Raw genomic sequence first — 25,352 nt, forward strand, 5'->3', positions numbered from 1 at the left:
GGCAGCGGCTTATTCCCCTTTCCCCGTCCGAGCCTGGCGTGCATCTATTTGGGTGGAGGTAGGTAAGAATAGCTGTCAACCGAAAGAGTGTTTCGCCGACCGCTATCTAAGATGCGTGGCCATCTTTAGACTTTAAAGAAGATCTTTTATTAGATTATCAATCATGTATTTTTTCTTGCAGTAGGGGTCAGGTATGGAGTTGCTCATTGATTTCTGCTAAGCTGGCGCCTGGTTGGTGTGCACTTCCTTGGACTCCATGGTTGGTAAGCCAAGAACATCCGGTCATCATGGACTTTCGTTTGTCCTCGCTTTGTGGCGTGATTTTTAGATGTTATTGTTTTATAATTGGACCATCTATAACTCACTTTACATAGCTTGTGAGATAAAGACTCTCCAAACAATGGAACCACGCGTCCTATGTCGAAAGCAGCTACAGTATATCCGAACTATATTTCACAACTTGGAGCCAGTAGCAAATATAAGCAACTTAGAAGCATGAGAACGATCGTTGCTGCAATTCTCATATGCAGTTTCCAGCAAGGCTGGTCAATCTCCATGGCGAGGTTTACAGTAAATATTCAAGACGACAGGGGGGTAAAGGGCTAACAAATGCACTCGTTAATGTAGATTACAAGTGACAGCAGAGTGTCTTGCTTCATCTTGAGAATGTCCTACAAGACCGCAGCTGTCATTGAGGCGATACCGGGATTACTGAGGAACTTCATTGGGCTGTAAGGGATATGGATAAGAGGTCAACAGTAAAGCTACCAAATTTGTGAAAAGATACCCTGGGAGAAAAGCCGGATCCGACTCCAAACTGGACAGCCAATCCCTTGGAATTTACTTTGCCTTCCGCAGGGTTTACATCTTTTGCTTCGTAGGAGATTCAGTATTACAGAGGAATTACGATGGTGTTTTTCAAGTTTGGGGGGGTAAATTGTAAATTGTACAAATCCTACTATCGAGCCTTGTGATATGTACTTTTAGTATAATCTCTTCCATGATAACGGCTATTGTATTCCTGGAAAACTGTGACTACTGTGTCGTGGTTTAATCAAGACAGTCCTGGAAGTTCTCACGTTGAGTGTTTATTTTTCTTAGAGCTCAAACTCTGGATGAACCTGTTTTGCTATCAAAATTTATGTCACTTTTCAGTGCGTTAGGTTCGAAAGAGGTCTCAAGACCTTAAAGAGGCTCTGTCACCAGATTTTGCAACCCCTATCTGCTATTGCAGCAGATCGGCGCTGCAATGTAGATTACAGTAACGTTTTTATTTTTAAAAAACGAGCATTTTTGGCCAAGTTACATTTTTGTATTTATGCAAATGAGGCTTGCAAAAGTACAACTGGGCGTGTTGAAAAGTAAAAGTCCAACTGGGCGTGTATTATGTGCGTACATCGGGGCGTGTTTACTACTTTTACTAGCTGGGCGTTCTGATAAGAAGTATCATCCACTTCTCTTCACAACGCCCAGCTTCTGGCAGTGCAGACACAGCCGTGTTCTCGAGAGATCACGCTGTGACGTCACTCACAGGTCCTGCATCGTGTCAGACGAGCGAGGACACATCGGCACCAGAGGCTACAGATGATTCTGGAGCAGCATCGGCGTTTGCAGGTAAATCGATGTAGCTACTTACCTGCAAACGCTGATGCTGCTGCAGAATCAACTGTAGCCTCTGGTGCCGACACGATGCAGGACCTGTGAGTGACGTCACAGATCTGCACTGCCAGAAGCTGGGCGTTGTGAAGAGAAGTGGATGATACTTCTCATCAGAACGCCCAGCTAGTAAAAGTAGTAAAAACGCCCCGATGTACGCACATAATACACGCCCACTTGGACTTTTACTTTTCAACACGCCCAGTTGTACTTTTGCAAGCCTCATTTGCATAAATACGAAAATGGTCATAACTTGGCCAAAAATGCTCGTTTTAAAAAAATAAAAACGTTACTGTAATCTACATTGCAGCGCCGATCTGCTGCAATAGCAGATAGGGGTTGCAAAATCTGGTGACAGCCTCTTTAAGGCCTCATTCAGACGAGCGTGAATAACATCCGTGTGCTGCGCAGGAAATCACACGCAGCACACAGACCCATTGTGTCCGTTGCGTATAACGCACTGCATGTACTATATTGGTGCGTTTTTCACATCCGTGTGCTGTGCGTGATTTACGCATCAATTAAAAATAATAATTTAAAAAAAAGATGTGCTTTGCGAGTGCGTGAATAACTCGCAGGAACACTGACGCATAACGGACCAGATTCACGCGCGTTTTTTTACGTGCGTGAATCTGATACGCTCGTGTGGAATGTAGCCTTAGGAGTTCACATACGATAAAGAAATGTGCCCAAATGCTGGAATTGGACCACAGTGCCCTCACGCCTGACTCCTTGTACCACAGGTGTTGGAGGTGTGTGGGGCATCATGGCCAGATTAAGGTTGATGGAGGCCCTTGGGCAAAATAAATAGTGGGGGCCCTATCCCGCCTCTGGAACCAAGACCACCTGACCTTGTCTTAGGACCATGCAAGTGGCACTTTCTGGAAACATCTATAGAAGTAAAGGCCCTTGTACATAGGCCGATGATCGGGTGAACGAGCGATCATACAAAAGCACCTTCGTGATCATTGGCCCATGTAAACATGTCAGCGATCAGCTGATGAACGAGCAAATGCTCACTGATCAGATCCTTCATGCCGTCAAAAAATGTTTTTTGTAGGAACCACATCTCCCCATGTAAACAGGCGATGTGCTGCGCACATGGTCTCCCACAGATGAAGTATAGAGTCGTAATTGTAAGAATGTGGCCAATAATAATAATATAGTGGGAAAACATATCATGAGTATATATCATAGACTATATATGTGACCCCTATATCTCACACATATGAGTCTGTTCTGTATAACGCATGGTAATATATGAATCATGGAAGACATTCTGCACTGTAACTATTACCAACCAGACGGAGTCAGGGATAATGTGCATTCGGCTAATTAATACGATTCTAATTCCGAATCTACTCACTAACAAATCGCTCAATCGGTAAATCCATCAGGTGGTTTCGGGAGTTCTGAAGTAAGCAAAAGAAAGGACTGGCAGTCGTCTTGAAGCTTATATTAATACTTGTCAAAATGGGCTTACTGTCTAATATGTTTCTGCCTGGAGCACAGGAAGGAGAGATTCGAAGAGATCACAAGCTTAACGACCTGTAATTGGGTAATAGTTGGGTTTTGCTTCCTCTGTCTCTCCGCTTCGTGATTGTACTGTAGGAAGATGTGTGGAGCTTTGTGTTTTTTTTCTAAATACCTTTTGGGCAAAATGCTTTACAAACAACCTATGAGTAAGACTCGGTTTACAGTCACATATAGGTCCTCAGCCCCCCCCCCCCACTCATATCTGCCCCCAACCAGACCGATATCAGATTAAACTTTGTGCAACAATATATTTGGAAAAGGAAGAATCCTTCCAGTCTCTACAAAATCCAGACCTGAATAGGGGAATAGAATTGTTTTTTTCTGGAGTCTATCCTAAGGATCGGTGGGACCCCCTGCTGATCAGCAGGATGAAGTGGCTGAGTGTGGCTGTGCCTGGTACTGCAGCTCAGTCCAATTCTCTGCAGATCATAAAGATCACCAATCCTTGTTTGACTCCCGAAAAACCTTTTTAGGAAAGGGGTTGTATGAGATTTTTTTCTTTTTGTATAAACAGCCCCACTGTCGTCTATAGGCTGTTTCTGGTGTTGCAGCTCTGCCCAATTCACTTGTTATAGTGCAGGGTTGAAGCACAGATATTATGGTCACAGTGTATTCAGAGATAATGCACAAATGATGTCACAAATCAGGAATGGCAAATAGTGATGTCACAGCACTGATGTAGCAAACTTTAATGTGACCCTGATAACTTGCTGCAGCGGAATAGCTTAGCACTTAACACAACAATATCCATACTATGAAATCAGAGGAATGGATTATTGTGCATAGTGATGTCATAGTATGAGAATAATGTGCACAATGATGTCATAGGACAGGAAAAATAAACCTGCATCATGATACAAGGTTAGTGCACACATGTCACAGTACAGAGGTAATAAAAACAGTGATTTCACAGTACAGGGATAATAAACCGTGATATTGCAGTACAGAGAATATACTTTGTTATTACCCTCCGCTGCAACCTCGTCCCCCTTATAGCCATGCCCCTTGTGACGTCACAAAGATGGGGGCAGAATTGCAAAGCAGGTGATATAGATAAAAAATAATAGTAATGTTCCCAGAAACCCCTCTAAAAAGAACTGCCCAGTCTTATCTAATTACACTTTGTGTTTTCAATTTCTGGTCATTTTAAGATCTCTGCTTGCTCTCAGTGAATAGGAACCCTCTTATATACGTTGGGCGACGGAAAACCTGTCCTGACTTAGCCCTGCTCATATCTGAGGGTTTGTTACAATGTATCCAGACAATCCTCTTTTCGACACGGTGATGAGTGAATGCACCATTCTATGGGAAGGGTCCATGCACCTGGCTTATACTACATCTTCAATGGGGTGGGGGTTTCTTGCCAGAACACCTGTGTCTAACGGTCAAATTAGGAAAAGCACCCTCCAACATTTTGCGGACACCTGTGAGCTGTCATAGGGAGCGCATCTGTGAAGACGTTGCAAAGTAAATCAGAGTAGTAACATATTCTGCGTGAAACGTGAGACTTTGTCATAAATGCGTCTCATATATCATGTTTTTCATGTTTTTTGTTTTCCACCTGCTCTGTGTTTGTCTATCCTATGTAACCAACCCCAGGTAGAAAGTCTATCTCATACACATATATTAGCTTTATTTTACATCAAAAGTGTTTTCCCACCATAGACACCCGTGGAGGTCCCTGACCACGTTCCACCAGTTGAGGAGGTCACCAACCACTGCATCCAGCTGAAGATGTAATGGACACTTTACTTCCTATATGTTACTCTTTCCATTCAAATCTATGGGATTGCATAATTGCCTATCGATGCATGGCCGACTGGACAATGTGATTCTATGATGATTATGATGGTTGGAAGAGTTGATGGCAAATTAGATGAGGGGTAGACCAGCAACAAGGGCGACTGGTGCACTCACAGAAATCACGATCCTATCACTCAAAAACTTGAACACCCAAACAATGGACAGGAGGCTCTGGAGGAACACGGCTCTTGTGGTCATCAGGAGTCAAAGATCTCCTTGAAGGCACTTGGCTAGACACGTCTTTTGGTCGCACAAGTTCCCCGTTACCATCACATGACCTAAATGTTACCTAGTGGGGATATATACACAGGCGTCTGGTAAGGACTGCAAAGGGATGGATTGAGGTTGCGATATGCCATGATTTTACTGTGACCTTCGTGTGACCAAAGCCTCAATGTTGCCCTAGCCTTAGGGTATATTTACATGAGAATTTTTGTTCATGGCAGGAAAAGATTTAAAATTGCAAAAAAATAAATAAAATCTACCCTAAATCTAGTGATAAAACTCCCATTCTGGAATTCATATAATTCCACATTTTAGGTAAAGAACTAATCTACACAAATATGTCAGTAACTTTGTAAATACATTACATTTCTTGTCTTGTACTGATCCTGAGTTATAGGCTGTATTATACTCCAGAGCTGCATTCGCTATTCTGCAGGCCTCAGAGATGAAATCTTCCAGCGTTCTCTGCTAGCTAAATGATTGCACAGAGTTTGCTCTTGTGATTTGCAGTGTGGGAAGTGTCATCTTAATACCACGCAATTTACAGTAATCTAATGTAGGTGAAACTTGTATGTCATGTACAGATGTAGCCGTCTTTATCATGACTTTTCAATGGCTTTTGTTCTGTGATATCACGCTGCAGCAAGTTATCAGAGTCAAGATAAAGATGGCTACATCCGTATGTACACCGTGACTCCACCAGCAGAATACTGAGTGCAGCTCTGGAGTATAATACAGGATGTAACTCAGGATCAGTACAGGATAAGTAATGTATGTACACAGTGACTACACCAGCAGAATAGTGGGTGCAGCTCTGGGGTATAATACAGGATGTAACTTAGGATCAGTACAGGATAAGTAATGTAATGTACGTACACAGTGACTCCACCAGCAGAATAGTGAGTGCAGCTCTGGAGTATAATACAGGCTGTAACTCAGGATCAGTACAGGATAAGTAATGTAATGTATGTACACAGTGACTCCACCAGCAGAATAGTGAGTGCAGCTCTGGAGTATAATACAGGATGTAACTCAGGATCAGTACAGGATAAGTAATGTAATGTACGTACACAGTGACTCCACCAGCAGAATAGTGAGTGCAGCTCTGGAGTATAATACAGGCTGTAACTCAGGATCAGTACAGGATAAGTAATGTAATGTACGTACACAGTGACTCCACCAGCAGAATAGTGAGTGCAGCTCTGGAGTATAATACAGGCTGTAACTCAGGATCAGTACAGGATAAGTAATGTAATGTACGTACACAGTGACTCCACCAGCAGAATAGTGAGTGCAGCTCTGGGGTATAATACAGGATGTAACTCAGGATCAGTACAGGATAAGTAATGTAATGTACGTACACAGTGACTCCACCAGCAGAATAGTGAGTGCAGCTCTGGGGTATAATACAGGATGCAGCTCAGGATCAGTACAAGATAAGTAATGTATTTTTTACAAAGTCACTCAACTTTTTATATAGATCAATTCGATATATAAGCCATAAGATGGTGCTCAAAGGTAGACATTCCCTTTAACGTTTTTATGGTTATCATGTGTAGTCAACTAATAAGTCACTACGTAGGACTAGCTCTTAGAACAATATTACAGTCAAGCCACTTCTTTCCCCTCCTGAGATTCTTTTAGAGTTTATATATCTAAAATAAAAACAAAAAATCCTCTACATTTTGGAAGGTCGGGGGTTTCATAATACGTTACTTGGCCAGTTAATTGCTATGAGGGACACATTATGATTCATTAGAGATTTGATGCATTGGGGAAATGAAGTGGAGTTGATCTATATCCAAGACACTGGAAACCTGAGCCCCTCAGAGACTGTAGAGCGGTCCTGTGGTCATGTTACATGTGTCTCCGGCAGGAGCTAGTCTCCACAAGTCGTGAGAGAACAGTAACCAAATTGATTGGATGTGTCATGTTATTTCCCTCTAGTCTCGGCTTTCAAAGTAAATTTGTTAATCTGTCTCAAAGTTCATATTTTTTCCTCATTTAAGATAAAGGAGCAGCAAAACCAAAGGTTTAAGGAACAAGGACGACATAATGGATTCATCACAGAAGTCTAGTCCTTGGCTGGACATGACAATATATACATAGATACCTGGGTACTGTATGTGTTCCTAGAGATCAGAGTTGGCGGCTGAATCTTAAGGGCAAAGCCCCACGTGGCGGAGTTGCTCTTGAATTCCGCTGCGGACACTCCGCAGCGTTAATCCGCAGCGGAGCCGTTTCTCCATTGCCTTCCACTTCTTTTTAGTAGGCTTCGTTTAAACGAGGCTGAAAATTCCGCTGCGGAGCATAGGCTGCGGTGCGGAATTTGGTGTCCGCAGCATACAATGGATGTTGCGGACCAGTGGCGGACTGGTTGCGGACTCATTGCGGAAGTTCTCCATTGACTTCAATGGAGGTTCTAAATTCCGCGATGAAGTCCGCAGATGTCATGCACATGTTATGTGTGCTGTTGAGCGTATTGCTTTTTTAACATCACATTTCTTCATTCTGGCTGGACCTATGTATTTCTAGGTCTACAGCCAGACTGAGGAAGTCAATGGGGCTCCCATAATTACGGGTGACTACGTGTGTGCACCCGTAATTACGGGTGCGTTGCTAGGCGACGTCAGTAAATATTCACTGTCCAGGGTGCTGAAAGAGTTAAGCGATCGGCAGTAACTGTTTCTGCACCCTGGACAGTGACTACCGATCACAATATACATCAACCTGTGAAAAAAATAGAAGTTCATACTTACCGATAACTCCCTGCTTCTTTCTCCAGTCCGGCTTCCCAGGATGACGTTTCAGTGTAAGTGACGGCTGCAGCCAATCACAGGCCAATCACAGGCTGCAGCGGTCACATGGACTGCCGCGTCATCCAGGGAGGTAGGGCTGGATGCCTAAAGAGGGACGCGTCACCAAGACAACGGCCGGTAAGTATGAAATTCTTTTACTTTTACTAGGGAAAGTGCTGTCCATTCTCTCTATCCTGCACTGATAGAGAGAAGGGAAGTACTTTCACCGCAATACGCAGCGGCTAGTCCGCATCAATTTAATACCCATTTTGGGCAGATCCGCCACAGAATCTGCAACGCAGATTCTGTGCGGCATTGATGCGGACAGTTGCGGAAGAAATACACCACGTGGGGCCATGCCCTAATAGAGGTTAATAACCATCAGGAATTTCGATGTCTTGTGTCCTATTATTTCGGCTACATTGTCGGGAGAATTGCATAATGGTCCATGCACGTGGTCATATTTTGGATAGACTGCTATGGTCCCATGCTATGTATCTCCATTATACGGAATCATAGGGACTCCATGTGCCGCCATACAGGATCTGTGCACATGGCTTTCCCATTTGCAGGAGGGCTTAGTCCCAGTAGCGGTTTTGCATACATTCTACTTTTGTTTTTTACTGGTCCTCCATATATTCATGGTGAAGGGGTTTAAAGGGGTTGTCTGGTTTTATGTAAAGTAAAGCTTAAAGCATACCTAACTTTTCCGCCATATGTGTGTACATGAGGAATAACACTATTTCTGGCCATTCGATGAATTGTATTCTGCATTATTTGGCAGTTTTCCCCACTACAGGCTCTATTTCTAATTCTCCGTTTTCTCTGAGCTCGTGGGTGGAGCCTAACTGCTATCATGTCTTCTATTCACTGCACACATCGAGAGGAGAATCCTGCTCTCCTATCTCTATCAGAGATATAAATATATATATATATATATATATATATATATATGAGCCGTCAGCAGCATGGAGGAGTTTATACAGCAGTAATCAGCAGTGTAGCTGAGAATCCAGCACTGAGGTGACATAGAAATCTTACCAGAAGCTGCTGCTTGCCTGTCTGTATCTTTGTTATTCCACTCCTGCTACCTCTTCTCCATCTGCAATACACAGCCGCAGCCCCGCTCTAACGGCGGAGAGACCTCTTCCCTCCACCATTAACCCCTTGAATGCTGCGATCAAATCAATAGTGAGAAGGGGGACTCTCTTTTGATCGTGTCACAGGAAATCCCTGTGACACGATCGATGAAGTACCCCAGGGCTGTCTGACCATATTCCGTGTTGTTGTGGCATACTGAGGTATCAATCAGTACACCGGCTAATGTACTGGCATATAGATATATGCCAGTACATTAAAGTTAAAAAAAAATTACATCAAAATGAAAAATCCCCCTATGAGATTAAAATAAAAGGTAAGGTTAAATAAAAAAAAAATAGTAATAAAATACACATTTTTTACAATAAGTCCCAAAACATTAAATAATATACGCATATTTTTTATCGCCACGTCCGCAACAACCTGTACAATAAATGTGTAACATTATTTATGATGATCGGTGTAAAAAAAAGAAAGATGAAAACTGCAGCGGCACTGCTTTCTTTTCTACATTTTTGCCAAAATAAAAATTGATATAAATGAAACGATATTGTAAATGTACCAAAAAATGGCGCCTACATAAAGTACAACTCGTCCCGCAAAAAACACGCTCATACAGCTACGTTGGACAAAAAATGAAAAAGTTATGAGCGCCGGGATGCAAAGAGGGAAAAATAAAAAAAATTGTTCTGTCCTCAAGGCCAAAATTGTTAACCGTAAATAAACTATAAAGTTGATCTTTACGAGGTAAATTATTAGATTAGCAGAAGTTGTTTGAAAAGTTAAGGGGTTCACACTGGGCGATTATCGGGCAGACAAGTGTTCATATAACGCTCGCTGATAATAATTGCCCGGTGTAAAAAGAAGAACGATCAGCAGAGGAACGAGCAAACAGTCGATCATCTGCTGGTCGTATCGGTTTAAAAAAAGTTCAATATCATTGTTGTCGGCAGCACATCTCACTAACGCGCTGGCGACGTGATAATATCGTATGGGGACGAGCGATCGTAGTAACGACCGCTTGTCCCCATCCATAGCTCCGCGTGACAGGAGGAAAAAAGAGCGCTGATCAACGATGTCTCATTGATCGGCGCTCGCTGCATCGGCCGATTATCGGCAGGCGTGATAGGGCCTTTAGTGTCCATTCAATTAGTATGTGTGTATATATATATAAGTTCTACAACGTTCTAATATACTTTGCATTTTTCAAGATCTCTGCTTGCTGTCAGCAAAGAAAATATTCTTCTTTACATCAAGTGGCTGTAAACCTGTACTGACCTGGTACTTACAGCTGAGAGTTTGTTACCATTGTATTCAGTCCTCTGTGAGCTACAGGTATCCTCTCTCTCCTGCCCCGATAGTTTGCTACAAAGTATCCAGTCTAGACCATCCTCCGTGAGCGATATTGGCGGCACATTGTGCTACAATGTATCAGTGTAGGTAAAATGGACACCAGACTCTCACTAGTGATCGCCTAGATTGAATACAATTGTAGCAGACCCTCAGCTGTGAGATGTACAGGGAAACCTCTCACAACGACCACTTCTTCGAGAAGACGACCCTTTTATCAAGACCAGATTTTCAATTCCCTTATATCTTCTCTATATTTATTGGCCTCTTCTTTGCATCTAGAAGTTCATTGTTTAATGCAATAATGGTTGGCTGTTTCAAATTGGTTTCCCCTGTATTGGGTCTGTGCCAGGTTTTCAGCCACTGGATTTAAGAGTGTTCCTGTTCACTGACAGCAAGCAGACATTTAGAAAATAGTGAGGAATTGAGACAGAGTTTCTTAGAAAGCTTCAGAACTTTTCATTATACAATGATTCAGCTTTATTTACTTGAAATTGGGAAAGCCTGATATTTACTTCTGATTTGTTCATTTTTTAGGGTTAAGGGTCTTTATGGCTATTTATCTGTGTTTTTATAGATTCTTTGGATTATTTCTGAGTACAAATCTGCACTGATGCAAATTGCGGTTTACTTTTTGTGTATGAAATCCAAAATCCCTGGAGTATCGTGTGGTTTTCTAGCCTGATGTACTTTTTGCATTTACATTTTTTTTTTTTTTTACTTCTCCATTGTATTAACATGAAGTTCAGTCGGGGATTGTTTCTACCTCGTGATAACAATCAGCCATGTAACAAAAAAAATATCCCGTGCAGCATACATCTTGTTTGCGGGATGCCAACAAGTATTGCAAGTATTCCATACAGTTGAAAACACATATAATGTGGTATACAGGGGGCCTCTGTCGGGTGAATGGGGGCCAATGGATACGTTTTGGCGTTTGCGCCGATAGTGGACACAATGTAAATTCAGCCTTATTGTTCCAATGCATCTATAATGAAAAAATAAACAACTTTGCAAATCATCTTAATTAAAAATGACTTATTGTTTTGTGTCTACAGATCCTTTACAGGCCTATACGTTTCCATGGTAACAGACAACAAACAACCTCTGTGTAGTCTGATCCTGCAGTAATATGCCATCCATTAAAACATGCCCTATCTTTTGCAGATTTTTGCCAACACATGCAGATTTCATTGCGTAATTTGGTTTTTATCTTTTGGTTAGTTCCGTAATGTACTGTATGTTTTATGCTGTGGGTGAATTTAGCCTTACACACATTTTTTCAAGCCCAGTGAAGCTTGCGTCTTTTTGTATATAACAATACTTACAGCTAGCACAATTATAAGAATTAGTACAATCGCCATAAGGTCTCATGCACACGCAAGTTGCATATGCAGGAGGTTTTACGCAGTCCCTTACGACTGTCTTAAATATGGACAATTCGACAATGTATATGGGAGGTAAATAATAAACTTCTCTGTCTGCAGCCTCCACTAGGGGGAGCTGAGGAGCATACTGCATACTGTTTTATTATCAAGTTTAAAGGGTTATGTGGGGATCAAAAATGATTATCAGTGTAGTCGCTGCAGTATGTCATACACTTGTAATAAACATTCAGGTCCCCGTCGCACTGATTGAGATTTTCAGAGATTTTTATAGCGCTGCCGAGGGATCGGACGTCTAGTTGCAAAGTCTTCTTTGATGATCATACGCCTCTTTGTCATGTGACCGGCCCCACTGTACTCTATGTATAAGTAGAAGTAGTAGTACCGTGATTACATAGAGTACAGGAGGGCCGGTCACATAGCAAAGAGTCGTATCATGATCAAAGAAGACTGCGCAACTAGACGTCCGGTCCCCCGACAGCGCTAAAACATCTCTGAAAATCTCAGAATCAGCGCGATGGGGGACCGGAATATATATTAGCGAGTGTATCACATACTGCAGGGACTACCTGATAATAATTTTTGGTCCCCACATAGCCCCTTTTAACGCATACATTGTATGCACTTTGCTCCCCCTAGTGGCAGCTGCAGGGAGTCAAACTTTTGCAATATAGTTATGTTTGTATAGGAAAATTGGAGCTCTGACCGCTATATAGATATATTATTAAATGAATCGGCACAGCATTTCGGTCCTTTTTTTAATATTAAAAGACAAAATGGTCCTTAAGGGTGAACGTTCACTACAAGACACGGTAGGTGGTGCCATTAACATTGGAGCTAAATGCTACTTGTTAGCGTTTACCCTGCCCCTGCTGTCTATAAGGACATCCAGCTGAGCCTCTGTATGTGTCTCGTAAGACATAACATTGCAATACAAACAATCCCGGCGGTACATTGTGGGCTTGATCATCCGTGTCTCGCTAGGAAAGCTAATCTACCCCTACTGCTTCCAGATGAACTTTTGCTCCAGTGTGTCACAGCTGGAAACCGACTGTCAGAAGGAAATTGGTGGGTGGGAAAGATTAACTAAGATTTAAACATCACCGGTAAGGGCTTTGTTGTTTCAGAGTCACAATTAGAGATCACTATCTTAAACCGTGAAATTTTTTGTAATTTTTTGCTTTTTTTTTTTTTTAATATAGTGTGCTCATTTTTGGGTTATTATGACCCATTTCTTGACCTCAGAACACGATGCTCTTTGTGCTTATTTGACTTTAGCTGGCGATTGTTGCGTTTTACTGTAACGGAACACTTCTTCCTGTTTTTCTTTGCCTCTCGAATGTTTTGAATGGTGGGAATTGCAATATTCCGTAACCACATAATATTCGCCGGCATAAAAAAAAAAGTTCTGTGGATTCTCCGGGGACTGGGCTTGTTAGACAGATTTTTGGGTACTTGGAGTCGTCCTCATCTGTCAAGTTGTTAAAAGTTTTTATTCGGGAATTTTTTGTGCTACTCGGTGCAACCAATGACCAATAGAGGTGATCACCCCGGATACTAAATAGCAAATCTGTCTAGTTATGCAGCAATATCCCTACATAACATGACTGTTTCCCATGTAGAAGTCTGTGAAAGCTGGGGGACAACCTCGGTGGGAGCTGTAAGGCTGAGTTCACACAGGGATTATATGCTGCGTAAAAGCAAAATTCTTGAAAATATTGCTGTTAACTTTAGCAACCAGAGTCAAGCAGCTGCTGTTAAGGCAAATAAAATCATTATGGCATTTTTACTATTTGAAATGCCCCAGAATCCTGTCTTAAATTAAGGCAGAACTCTGGGCTACAGTTTTTGACCCATGCTCTACGAAGGGGTTTGGCGCAGTGGGAAAGTGGTCTAGCAATAAGGGGGCGTGGTTTAAAACTGCTGTAACTATGCCAACCAAGACGTGGTCTAAGGAAGAGAAAGTGTCTTACATGTCTAGCTACGTAGATGCGCCAAATTTATCATACAGCATGCACCATTTTGATCAATTTGGCGCATCTTTTGACTGCCTGGTCTAAGTTGACACGGTCTAAAACGTAGACCGTATTAGTAAATCTACCCCATTGGATACATCAAAAGAGACATAGATGCACAGGACAAGAATATAGTTCTGCCGCTCTACAAATTGTTAGTCAGACCACACGTGGAATATTGTGTACAGTTTTGGGCACCTGTGTATAAGAAGGACATGGCTGAACAGGAGCGGGCACAGAGAATGCGACGAAGGTAATTATAGGAATGGGTGGATTGCAGTACCAAGAAAGGTTATCAAACTTGGGGTTATTCGGACGGCTTAGGGACAATCTAAAAATAGATGATAGGACAGTACTGAAATCTTTTTACACCTAGACCTTTAACTGTGACAAGGGGGCATCCTCTACATCTAGGGGAAATAAGGGTTCACCATTATCATAGATGCAGATTCTTTACTGTAAGAGCAGTGACCATAGCAACTCTCTGCCACAATTCATTAAACAAGTTCAAGAAGAGCCTGGATGCAGTTCTTGAAAAATATAATATTATAAGTTATGGCTACTAGATTCTAGACATAGGACGTTGTGCCAGGGATTTTGTCTGATTCCTATAATTGGAGTCGGGAAGAAATTTTAACCCTAATATGAGGCTTTGGCATCTGTCTCATTTAAATTTATTTTTCTTCCACTGGATCAACCCCTTTAAAGGGGTTTGCCGCTTTTAACAAAACAGTTTTTTAGAGCGGCCCCCTGAAAATAAATTGATCACAGGTGGTCCCAGGGGAACCCCAGTGATCAGCTGTTATCTGCAGGGAAACACAGCAGCAAGTGTTTCATTCTCCTGCAGCGCCACCACAGGGGAAATGAAGCATTACATTGTGCCCATTGAAATCAATGGGCGATCTATGTAATAAATGAAGGTATTCGTATCATTGCTTCTATTGGAGAATATTTTCGTCCATATGGCGCCCGACAAAGGGTGGACAGCAGTGCACAGAGGGTGTGTGCCTCCCTGCTAAGTAGCCGTACAGTCTCCATACGCTGCCATGTAGGCTCCGTGCCCATGTGATAGGTTGTATTCACACATGCCGGTATTGCAAAAATTGCAGCAAAATAATTCAACAACAATGCTACATGTGAATACAGTCTTAGTAAACCTTCAGATCACAGCTGATGTTAATCCTTGGTTATAACGCTTGATACAGCGTGCCAAGCGCCTATATGTCTTTGAGGAATAATGACCCCTGTGAGTCATCCCATTCATATGTCCTGTTTACTTATATTCTGTGCACAGGATATGTTATTATAGATCTGTAATTAAGCTGCTTTTTCGAGACTCTTGTTTGGGGTTGAATTCGGCTTATAGGATACAAAAATCATTATAGTCAATGGGTACCGATGGCTGCCGGTGGTATCTGTGGTGCAACGAAGCTGTCGCTTCCAGTTTTTTCTTGTTTTTTCTCCACTGACGGAGCAGAACAACTGAAAGCAGCGACGCAGGTGTGAACCCATCCTTACTGCATAGCATAGAAGAGGCAGAGAGATGTTCAGAGAATATTTCCTTGCAGTCAGGGTACATCGATACTGGGCAACAGCCAACCTAATGTAAAGCCGGCCATAGACTAGTAAATGTCTCGCCACGTCGAGTTAGAAAATGTATGGCGGATGGACAAATGTTTATGATAAAAGGAAAGGATTGGCCAATCACAGATTTTAGAACATATCATAACCTGTCTATATCGACCTATACTTGAGATTTTTGATCCGATCGATAGATTGGGCAAAAAAAACTGTCTTTGTTTTGCCTTCATGAACAAAATTCCAAAAAGACTGTGACTAAACTATTTGAATTCCATCCATATAGGGGTTCCGAAAGCTGAGATATGAGGAGCAGTTTAGCAGGGTCCTCACAATGGACTTTTTGTAGAGTTGGGTGTCCGGCAGAGATTATTTTATTGTGAGTCAAGGAAAAAAAATATTAGTGACTAATTTATAAGCATGTTAAAAAAAACATTTCAGACCAGTTGAAGGTGATAGAAAACCCATTTTCAAATCCTCTATTAGGAAGTCCTAAGTTAGTCGGGGGAGTCCATCATTTAGGATCTCCATCTATGAATGGAATGTGGCTACAAAGAGTCTCCCTCTCTCCTCTCCCTTCTCTTCTCTCCTCTCTTTTCTCTCTCTCCATGTCTGTATTACATGGACAGACCATGGATTTCAATAGGCACCATGTAATACCCAATTTCTCCTGTGGTGGCACTGTAGAAGAATTTAATACTTGCTGCCTTGTTCCTCCTACAGATTACAGCTGATGTTCAGATGTTTTAGCAGTCGGACACTCCGTGATCAGCTTATTTTTAGGGGGCTCTTGCAACAAAAAAGAGTTACTCACACTGGATAACCGTTTATGCTGATTTCTTTTCATCAGTCATATCAAGCGGATTATGTGGATGTCTATGAGCAGTCTAAATCACTTGGCCTTCAGCTATGTTGCCGACCTCCAAGTGTGCAAACATGTGAAACTTGTTCCTTTTATTTTGCTGTGGTCAACTGTATCCAGAACTTTCTAGTTTATACACTAATAGAGCCAATTATTCCGACCTGCAAACAACTGTTTCCGGCTTACTAGCTGTCATCAGGGTAAGATATGTAGACCATGACTCTAGCAAATGAGGCTTGTGGAGTCCAAGTAAGAGGGGAGGGGAGCCTTTGGACCCATTCACACGAACGTAAATCCCGTCCGTGCGCTGCGCATGGAAATCACGCACAGCACACAGGCCCATTGATTTCAATCGGGCCGTTCACACGTGCAGGAGTTTTTATGCAGCGAGAGTCCGCTGCGTGAAACTCACTGCATGTCCTATATTGTCGCGTTTTCACGCACCTACGCGCCTATTGAAGTCAATGCCCAGCCTACGGATGCACTGCGTGCTGTGCGTGAATTGCACATCCGTTCCATAAAAAAAAAATGTGCTTCGCGAGTGCGTGAAAAACACATGCCACTCGCCAAGCACAGATTCAATAACGCAGCGCACACGGACTAGATTTACGCACATTTTTACGCGTGTTAATCTGTCACGCTCGTGTGAATGTAGCCTTAAAGGGGTTTTCCCATAATCAATATTTATCCCCTATCCACAGGATAGTGGATAAATATCTGATCGGTAGGGGTTCGACCAATGGTACCCCCACCAATCACAAAAACGGGCATACCTTGCTGCCCTTGTGAGACCCATATGAATGGAGCGGTACTGCGCATGCTCGGCCACCGCTGCATTAATTTCTATGGGACTGCCAAAGATAGCGTTCGGCAACAGCATGGAAATGAATAAAGCGGTGGCCGAGCATGCACAGTTTTATTCCATTCATCTGGCACTCACAGGGGCGGCAAGATAAGCCCGTTCTCAGGATCGGTGGGGGCCCCAGTGGATGGACCTCCACTGATATGTATCACCTATCCAAAGAATAAATGCTAAATATTGATTATGGTAAGACCCCTTTAGCTGACCATACACATTAGATCAAGTTAGCCCCAACCCACCAATTTCAGTAGGATCGGCCAACGATCTAGTGTGTATGGTAGCAGCGAAACTCCTCTGACTGAAGACTGTGGGAGAAAGATGTTGTCCCGCTCCACCTAGAGATAAGCGTGCACATTTGGTCGTGCATTTTTGGTGTTTATGGCAAAGTTGGGAAAATTGACGGCCGAACAGCTACGACCAGCTAACATAGGTCTACTTCATCCATCCTTTAGATTATATAGTAGTAACGCCAGAATGATCATTGTCCTTTATTCTCAATACATGAATTCAGGAGTTAACTATAGGTTGGAAAAAAAAAAAAGTCTTTGAAAATTTAGTAGAGAATAGAAAGTCCTTTCCTGGAAAAAGCGTTAAAGTTCTGTTTGGTCGACTGACATAAATGGAATGTTCTACGGAGAGTCTCCTGATAAGGATTTCCTGGGGTGTGGACATTGCTAAAAACAACAGCCACACTGTGCAAACGGGGGACAAGAAAAGGTGCATTATACAAAGGGTCCCATTAATCCCGTTCCTGCTTTATGTCCACGTAAATTGAAAAGCAACTGCTTGCTGTTGTAGAAAATAAGTGGTTGGGGGGCATATATATATAGGGGGTGAAGAGAGCAAACTTATATCAGGGGCACTTAAACAATTCACTTTCTTCAATGAAAACCTCTAATCTTCGAAGGAGGTTCTGGAGTTGCTTAAGTACCTTAATTTAAAATATTATGTAGGTTCTCGTTAAATAAATAAAAAAGTACGATAAAAAAACAAAAACTAAAAAAACTAAAAAAATCCAACCAATCCTGAAAATTGTACAATTTGTTCCATATTCTGGTCAATCTACTTACCACGGACACTATATTGGTAGATCCACGAACAGTCTAATGTCTACCCAACATCTAAGGAATTGGTCAGGTTGGGTCTTTCTTTTCCAGTGCTTTGGTTTCAGTGGTGGCAGAGGTGATACCCCCCCCCCCCCTACCACCCCACTGCCAAAATGAGGGTTTTAGCAGAACACTATCCACACAATTTCTACATGTCCTTCCTCGCATGGCTGTTGACTTCTCATGAGGAAAACTTTGAGAAGCCATGAGTTATTTTTATGTTTTAATTGACTAATAACTGTCTAAGCCGTTCCTGTCGACACCATGGAGCCAAGTATGTCGACATCCCAGCTTTTCATCCAAAAAATTCCAGACTGTATCGTGTCCAGCTGTGGCCCCCTACGCAATCAAGTTTTTCAAGAAGTGACCTGCCTTTGACAAGTTCACCCACTCATTTTCACAAAAAGTCATTCGCCAATGCCCCAGTGGTCTAAAAAGTTACACATGGCCAAATAATTTTTCACCATATACCAATTGAAGTGGCCATAGGAAAAAATACTTTTGGACTAAGCTAGGACATTGCCGCATGAACTTTCAGGCTTGGCTAAAAGTTCATGCCCAACCAACCCAACCAGTTCATTGATGGTCTGGCAAGGCTAGATGACTCTGATCAATCGAAGAATAAAATTCCAGCCCGTCCAATACTTTTTTCTGTTATCAAAGGCAAAACTTGTAGCTCTTGAGTCCTGAAGTGAAAACTATAGCAAGGCCCACAACTATTAATTTCCAATTATAGTACCGATGTTCTCTATATGGCAGATGGGCCATTGGGCATCAAATCCTAGATGCAAATGCATTCTGCGCACCCCTAACCATTACCCCCTTGTGCCCCAGCATCAGATGTTGGTAGAGGGTTTGGCAGCCCCGTAGAAATTAAATTATCACATGATCCTTGTCCCTTACAAGATAAAAATGTTTTGCCCCCAACCCTAAAAAAGTTGCAATTTCAAATGACACGTTCTCTGATATTTTTCTCCAGTAAAAATTCGCCATCAGGACTACGGGGCTGGTGTGAATAGTGGCTTCTCAGTGATTTTATACCTGCTGTTACACGCTATAGAACAAAAAGCGAGGCAGGAAGAGTTTGTTTTGCCATGCCGCCGTGTCACACGAGAAAAACAGCCGACTTCATGGGATTTACACAGTGACAATGTTTTTACAAGGACTTCAGCTCGAACTGGTTCAAGACAAAACAACAGTAACCTGATTGCAGACATTTCTCTACAGTTTGTATAATCTGAACCCTCAGGGGCCGCAGAATGGGCCCCGTGTCATGTAAAATGACACCTGTTTACAATTGCGGTATCGGAATCGGCGCTAATTTACACAGAGTCCGCAATAATCCTCCTGTACACAAGACGACTTCGATAGAAAAGAAGTGTCTCAGCCGCACTTTAATGTATACAGAGGAAGCCGTATGTAAACTGAAGTTCTAGAAAGGGAAACGTCTAATCTGAACGACGTGATTTGTTTGGTAAACTAGTAAACTCAGACTCATTTTCTGTGTCACTATCCACTTCCTAACACTTCTCCCTGCGCAAAGCTTAAGATAAGGACTTCCCATCCTTCCCAGTGTGTCAGATATAATAACTACAGATGTAGCAGGGTTGAGTTTGTCACCTGTTACAATTTACTACTCCTATCTTAATGTGTTATCTGTGGCCATTCTGTAGGACTGGTGGTGAATCTACCTAGTTATTGAATTATTACAGTGCAGTCAATAGTTAAATGACAAGTTCAGCTCTGCTGCATTTCTAAGGGTATTGGCACAACTCATCGCAGTTATATTCTTGTACATAGGGCCAGTATTATAGTAGTTATACTCTTGTATATAGGGGCAGTATTATAGTAGTTATATTCTTGTATATAGGGGCAGTATAATAGTAGTTATATTCTTGTATATAGGGGCAGTATTATAGTAGTTATATTCTTGTATATAGGGGCAGTATAATAGTAGTTATATTCTTGTATATAGGGGCAGTATAATAGTAGTTATATTCTTGTATATAGAGGGCAGTATTATAGCAGTTATATTCTTATACATAGGAGCAGTATTATAGTAGCTATATTCTTGTATATAGGAGGCAGTATTATAGTAGTTATATTCTTATATATAGGAGGCAGTATTATAGTAGTTATATTCTTGTATATAGGGGACAGTATTATAGAAGTTATATTCTTGTATATAGGAGGCAATATTATAGTAGTTATATTCTTGTATATAGGAGCAGTATTATAGTAGTTACATTCTTGTATATAGGAGCAGTATTATAGTAGTTATATCCTTGTATATAGGGAGCAGTATTATAGTAGTTATATTCTTGTATATAGGGAGCAGTATTATAGTAGTTATATTCTTGTACATAGGGGCAGTATTATAGTAGTTATATTCTTGTACATAGGAGCAGTATTATAGTAGTTATATTCTTGTATATAGGGGCAGTATTATAGTAGTTATATTCTTGTATATAGGAGCAGTATTATAGTAGTTATATTCTTGTACATAGAGGGCAGTATTATAGTAGTTATATTCTTGTATATAGGAGCAGTATTATAGTAGTTATATTCTTGTATATAGGGGCAGTATTATAGTAGTTATATTCTTGTATATAGGAGCAGTATTATAGTAGTTATATTCTTGTACATAGAGGGCAGTATTATAGTAGTTATATTCTTGTATATAGGAGCAGTATTATAGTAGTTATATTCTTGTATATAGGGGCAGTATTATAGTAGTTATATTCTTGTATATAGGGAGCATTATTATAGTAGTTATATACTTGTATGTAGGGGCAGTATTATAGCAGTTATATTCTTGTATATAGGGAGCAGTATTATTGTAGTTATATTCTTGTATATAGGGGCAGTATTATAGTAGTTATATTCTTGTATAAAAGGTGCAGTATTATAGTAGTTATGTTCTTGTATATAGGAGTAGTATTATAGTAGTTATATTCTTGTACATAGGGGCAGTATTATAGTAGTTATATTCTTGTATATAGGAGCAGTATTATAGTAGTTATATTCTTGTACATAGGAGCAGTATTATAGTAGTTATATTCCTGTATATAGGGGCAGTATTATAGTAGCTATATACTTGTATATAGAGAGCAGTATTATAGTAGTTATATTCTTGCATATAAGAGCATTATTATATTAGATATATTCTTGTATATAGGGGCAGTATTATAGTAGTTATATTCTTGTATATAGGGGGCAGTATTATAGTAGTTATATTCTTGTATATAGGGGGCAGTATTATAGTAGTTATATTCTTGTATATAGGAGCAGTATTCTAGTAGTTATATTCTTGTATATAGGGGCAGTATTATAGTAGTTATATTCCTGTATATAGGGGCAGTATTATAGTAGTTATATTCTTGTACCTAGGGGGCAGTATTATAGTAGTTATATTATTGTATATAGGGGCAGTATTATAGTAGTTATATTCTTGTACATATGGAGCAGTATTATAGTAGTTATATTCTTGTATATAGGGGGCAGTATTATAGTAGTTATTTTCTGGTATATGAAGGCAGTATTATAGTAGTTATATTCTTGTATATAGGGGAAATATTATAGTAGTTATATTCTTGTGCATAGTATCAGTATTATAGTAGTTATATTCTTGTATATAGGGAGCATTATTATAGTAGTTATATACTTGTATGTAGGGGCAGTATTATAGCAGTTATATTCTTGTATATAGGGAGCAGTATTATAGTAGTTATATTCTTGTATATAGGGGCAGTATTATAGTAGTTATATTCTTGTATATAGGGGCAGTATTATAGTAGTTATATTATTGTATATAGGGGCAGTATTATAGTAGTTATATTCTTGTACATAGGAGCAGTATTATAGTAGTTATATTCTTGTATATAGGGGCAGTATTATAGTAGTTATATTCTTGTATATAGGAGGCAGTATTATAGTAGTTATATTCTTGTATATAGGAGGCAGTATTATAGTAGTTATATTCTTGTATATAGGGGGCAGTATTATAGTAGTTATATTCTTGTACATAGGGGCAATGGTATAGTAGTCATATTCCTGTATATAGGAGCAGTATTATAGTAGTTATATTCTTGCACATAGGGGGCAGTATTATAGTAGTTATATTCCTGTACATGGGAGGCAGTGTTCTAGTAGCTTCATAGGCGATATATTATAATTGGGTAAATGAAAACGAAATACAGTCATGTGCTATTAATCTGCCTCTCCCCCCCCCTCCCTTAGATTAGTCCTCTGTCTTTCCCCTGACAAATAAGTTGTTTTCCCAGGATTAAAATTAGGCCAACAATTTAATAAACTATCTACTATGAAGCAATCTTTTTTGGGATATTAATTTTCCCTTAAGAATTGCCAGTATAGTAAGTTTCCTAGTGCATAATAGACTTCTAGACTTCTTAAGGCTATGTTCACACTGAGTTTTTTGCAGGCGGATTTTCTGCCTCAAAATTCCGCTTGGAAGTTTGAGGCAGATTTTCCTCTCCCTGCACGGCGTTTTTTGCGGCGTTTTTCGCCCGCGGCCACTGAGCGCCGTGGGCATAAAACGCCGCAAAACTACGATGTCAATGGGAGGTCAGAGGCGTAAACGCCCGAAGATAGGGCATGTCCCTTCTTTCTCCCGCGAGACAGTTTTACCGCTCGTGGGAAAATGACGCCTCCGCCTCCCATTGAAATCAACGGGAGGCATTTTCGGGCCGTTTTTGACAAGGTTTGCGGCGCGGTTTCTACGTCAAAAAACTCTGTGTGAACACCTAACAGGAGTTTAAAATATGGGGTCCAGAGATTACACTAGCAGATGGTGCCTGAAAGGGTCCAATGCCCTCTGTGGCACATAATAAAACTCCAGTATTATAAATGGCACATGGTAGGTGGGGGATCCTGCTTTGCCTCGGAGCTTCAAGTTACAGGTCTGTTGATGGCCTATGATTTTAGTAGAGCAATTAGGTCGCCTTACGTGAGCATAGGGCCAACATATAACACCCCATGCAGGACACTCCTTGGGTTTATTCCATAGATTTCTCCTGGTGTCCTATATCTATAGATTAATCTAGATTGTTTTTTCATATTGAATCAATTTGCGTTTCAGTTTTGATCGGTCTTTAAGCTGATCGGTGCTTTTCCAAACAATTCTGATGAATACTCTCATTTCATCCACGTTTTGTAAGCCTGCTAATATCCATTTGTTAGATGAGTCGGTCTCTCGTGTTTCTGACGCGTTCTGCCCCATGCATGTTCCCGCATCCACTGTGTCACAAGGTAAAAGAAAAAAGAAATATTTTCACATGTACCTTTTTCCTTTGTGTTGGCCTCTGACTTGCAGCTGTATCCTCACGGACAGGCGGCCAAGTCTCTGCCTTTCTGCTGAAATATCTGCAGGGAAACGAACAGCAAAGGGAACAAAAATTAAGCAACTCAAACAAAGATTTATTTTACCCTTATTGTTCAGGACAACATTTTTGCAGAATGGTAAAAAGTACAAAAAATTTGATGTTTGTGGTGCCGGAAACAATTCTTTAATTTCCGGGTTTGAATATTTGCACATTGACCTTTTTTGAATATGTTTTTGAAATCCTCACCGGGCTATGTTGTATAATGCTGGAAAGAGGGAAGATGAGAATAGGTTTACAAAAAGTTGTGGTACTTGTAATGAGTGTATACTGTTAAAAACATGGTGGAAATGTCAGAGCCCCGTAAAAAAACGTGACCAAGTCTTCTGGTCTACAAGGGAGCAGTGAACTTGGACGAACGTGTTCTCGAAATCCGTGAATTGTATTGGTTTTGGACTCCCAATCAAACTTTTATGTGAGTTGCCAAGGCAAACTCTTCATAAACATGGGGCCAGCAGGGTATGACCCTCTGCTGGTGCCCTATATTGGGTACACTGGCTGGTAAGAGACCGTAATTCTGCTCACAATGGGTTATGGTGAGCTTGACATGGCGACTCATCCGGGAAGGGTCTGAGGGTGGCGTAATAGCTTTTAGCTGGCAACTATATAGTGTATGACGTGGGTAAAGGAGGATGACTTTATAAAACTGTGCACAAAAAATGGAACGATCGAACGCTATAGTGAACGCACGGACTAAACAGATGTTTTTGAAAGTCACAGAAATGTTTTTACAAAGATATTGGGATATGATCATATTATTTTTGTCATGGGCTAAAATATATTCATCCTAAGGCTGGGTTCACACGGAGTATTTTGCCGAGTTTTTTGACGCGGAAACCGCGTCGCAAATCTCAGCAAAAACGGCCCGAAAATGCCTCCCATTGATTTCAATGGGAGGCGTCGGCGTCTTTTTCCCGCGAGCAGTAAAACTGCCTCGCTGGAAAAAGAAGCGACATGCCCTATCTTCGGGCGCTTCCGCCTCTGACCTCCCATTGACTTCAATGGGAAGCAGAGAAAGTGTATTCCGCGGTGTTTTATGCCCGCGGCGCTCAATGGCCGCGGGCGAAAAACGCAGCGGAAAACTCCGCGAAAATCGGCGTGCAGGGAGAGGAATATCTGCCTCAAACTTTCAAACGGAATTTTGAGGCAGATATTCCTCCTGCAAAATACTCCGTGTGAACATAGCCTAAAAATTTCAAAAATGGCTCTTCTAAATGCTAACGTTTGTGTCATTCTTTTTTAGGAGGGGATTGCTGACACTTTACATGGCCAACCAGGTAAGAAAATAACTTGTGTGTGTGTGTGTGTGTATATATATATATATATATATATATATATATATATATATATATATATATATAAAGATTTAACACCTAAAATTATTTTTGAAAAAGCGCGCAGAGAAAAATGTATCTGGATATTTTTAATAGACATTGGTGGGATGGTCCTAAGTATTTCTTTCTCCTCGACTTACTCGCCTTCCCGCAGAAATAAGGAAGGAATAGGGACCAACTCGGCTTTAGAGCATTGATCCCCCAACCTGTTCCTGTCTAGATATTGCAAAACTTCAACTCCCAGTGTGACCTTCTACCCACAGGCATCCAGGGCACGCTGGAAGTTCTAGTTTTGCAAAAGCTGGAGAACCACAGGTTTAGAGACCACTGCTTGAGAGGGTGGGT

The 25,352-nt window shown here is 41.1% G+C and overlaps 1 protein-coding gene across 1 annotated transcript in view; it reads left to right on the forward strand.

The window, feature by feature from the left end:
* TMEM135 (transmembrane protein 135) overlaps nucleotides 1-25,352 on the forward strand; it is a 322,554-nt gene that overhangs the window by 91,596 nt on the left and 205,606 nt on the right. Inside the window, exon 4 of the mRNA XM_075851438.1 lies at nucleotides 24,917-24,950. Coding sequence (XP_075707553.1) covers nucleotides 24,917-24,950 — 34 coding nt within the window. The remainder of the gene's footprint in view (nucleotides 1-24,916; nucleotides 24,951-25,352) is intronic.

Source organism: Rhinoderma darwinii, chromosome 2 (assembly GCF_050947455.1).
Source record: "Rhinoderma darwinii isolate aRhiDar2 chromosome 2, aRhiDar2.hap1, whole genome shotgun sequence".
In the NCBI taxonomy this organism is placed as follows: Eukaryota; Metazoa; Chordata; class Amphibia; order Anura; family Rhinodermatidae; genus Rhinoderma; species Rhinoderma darwinii.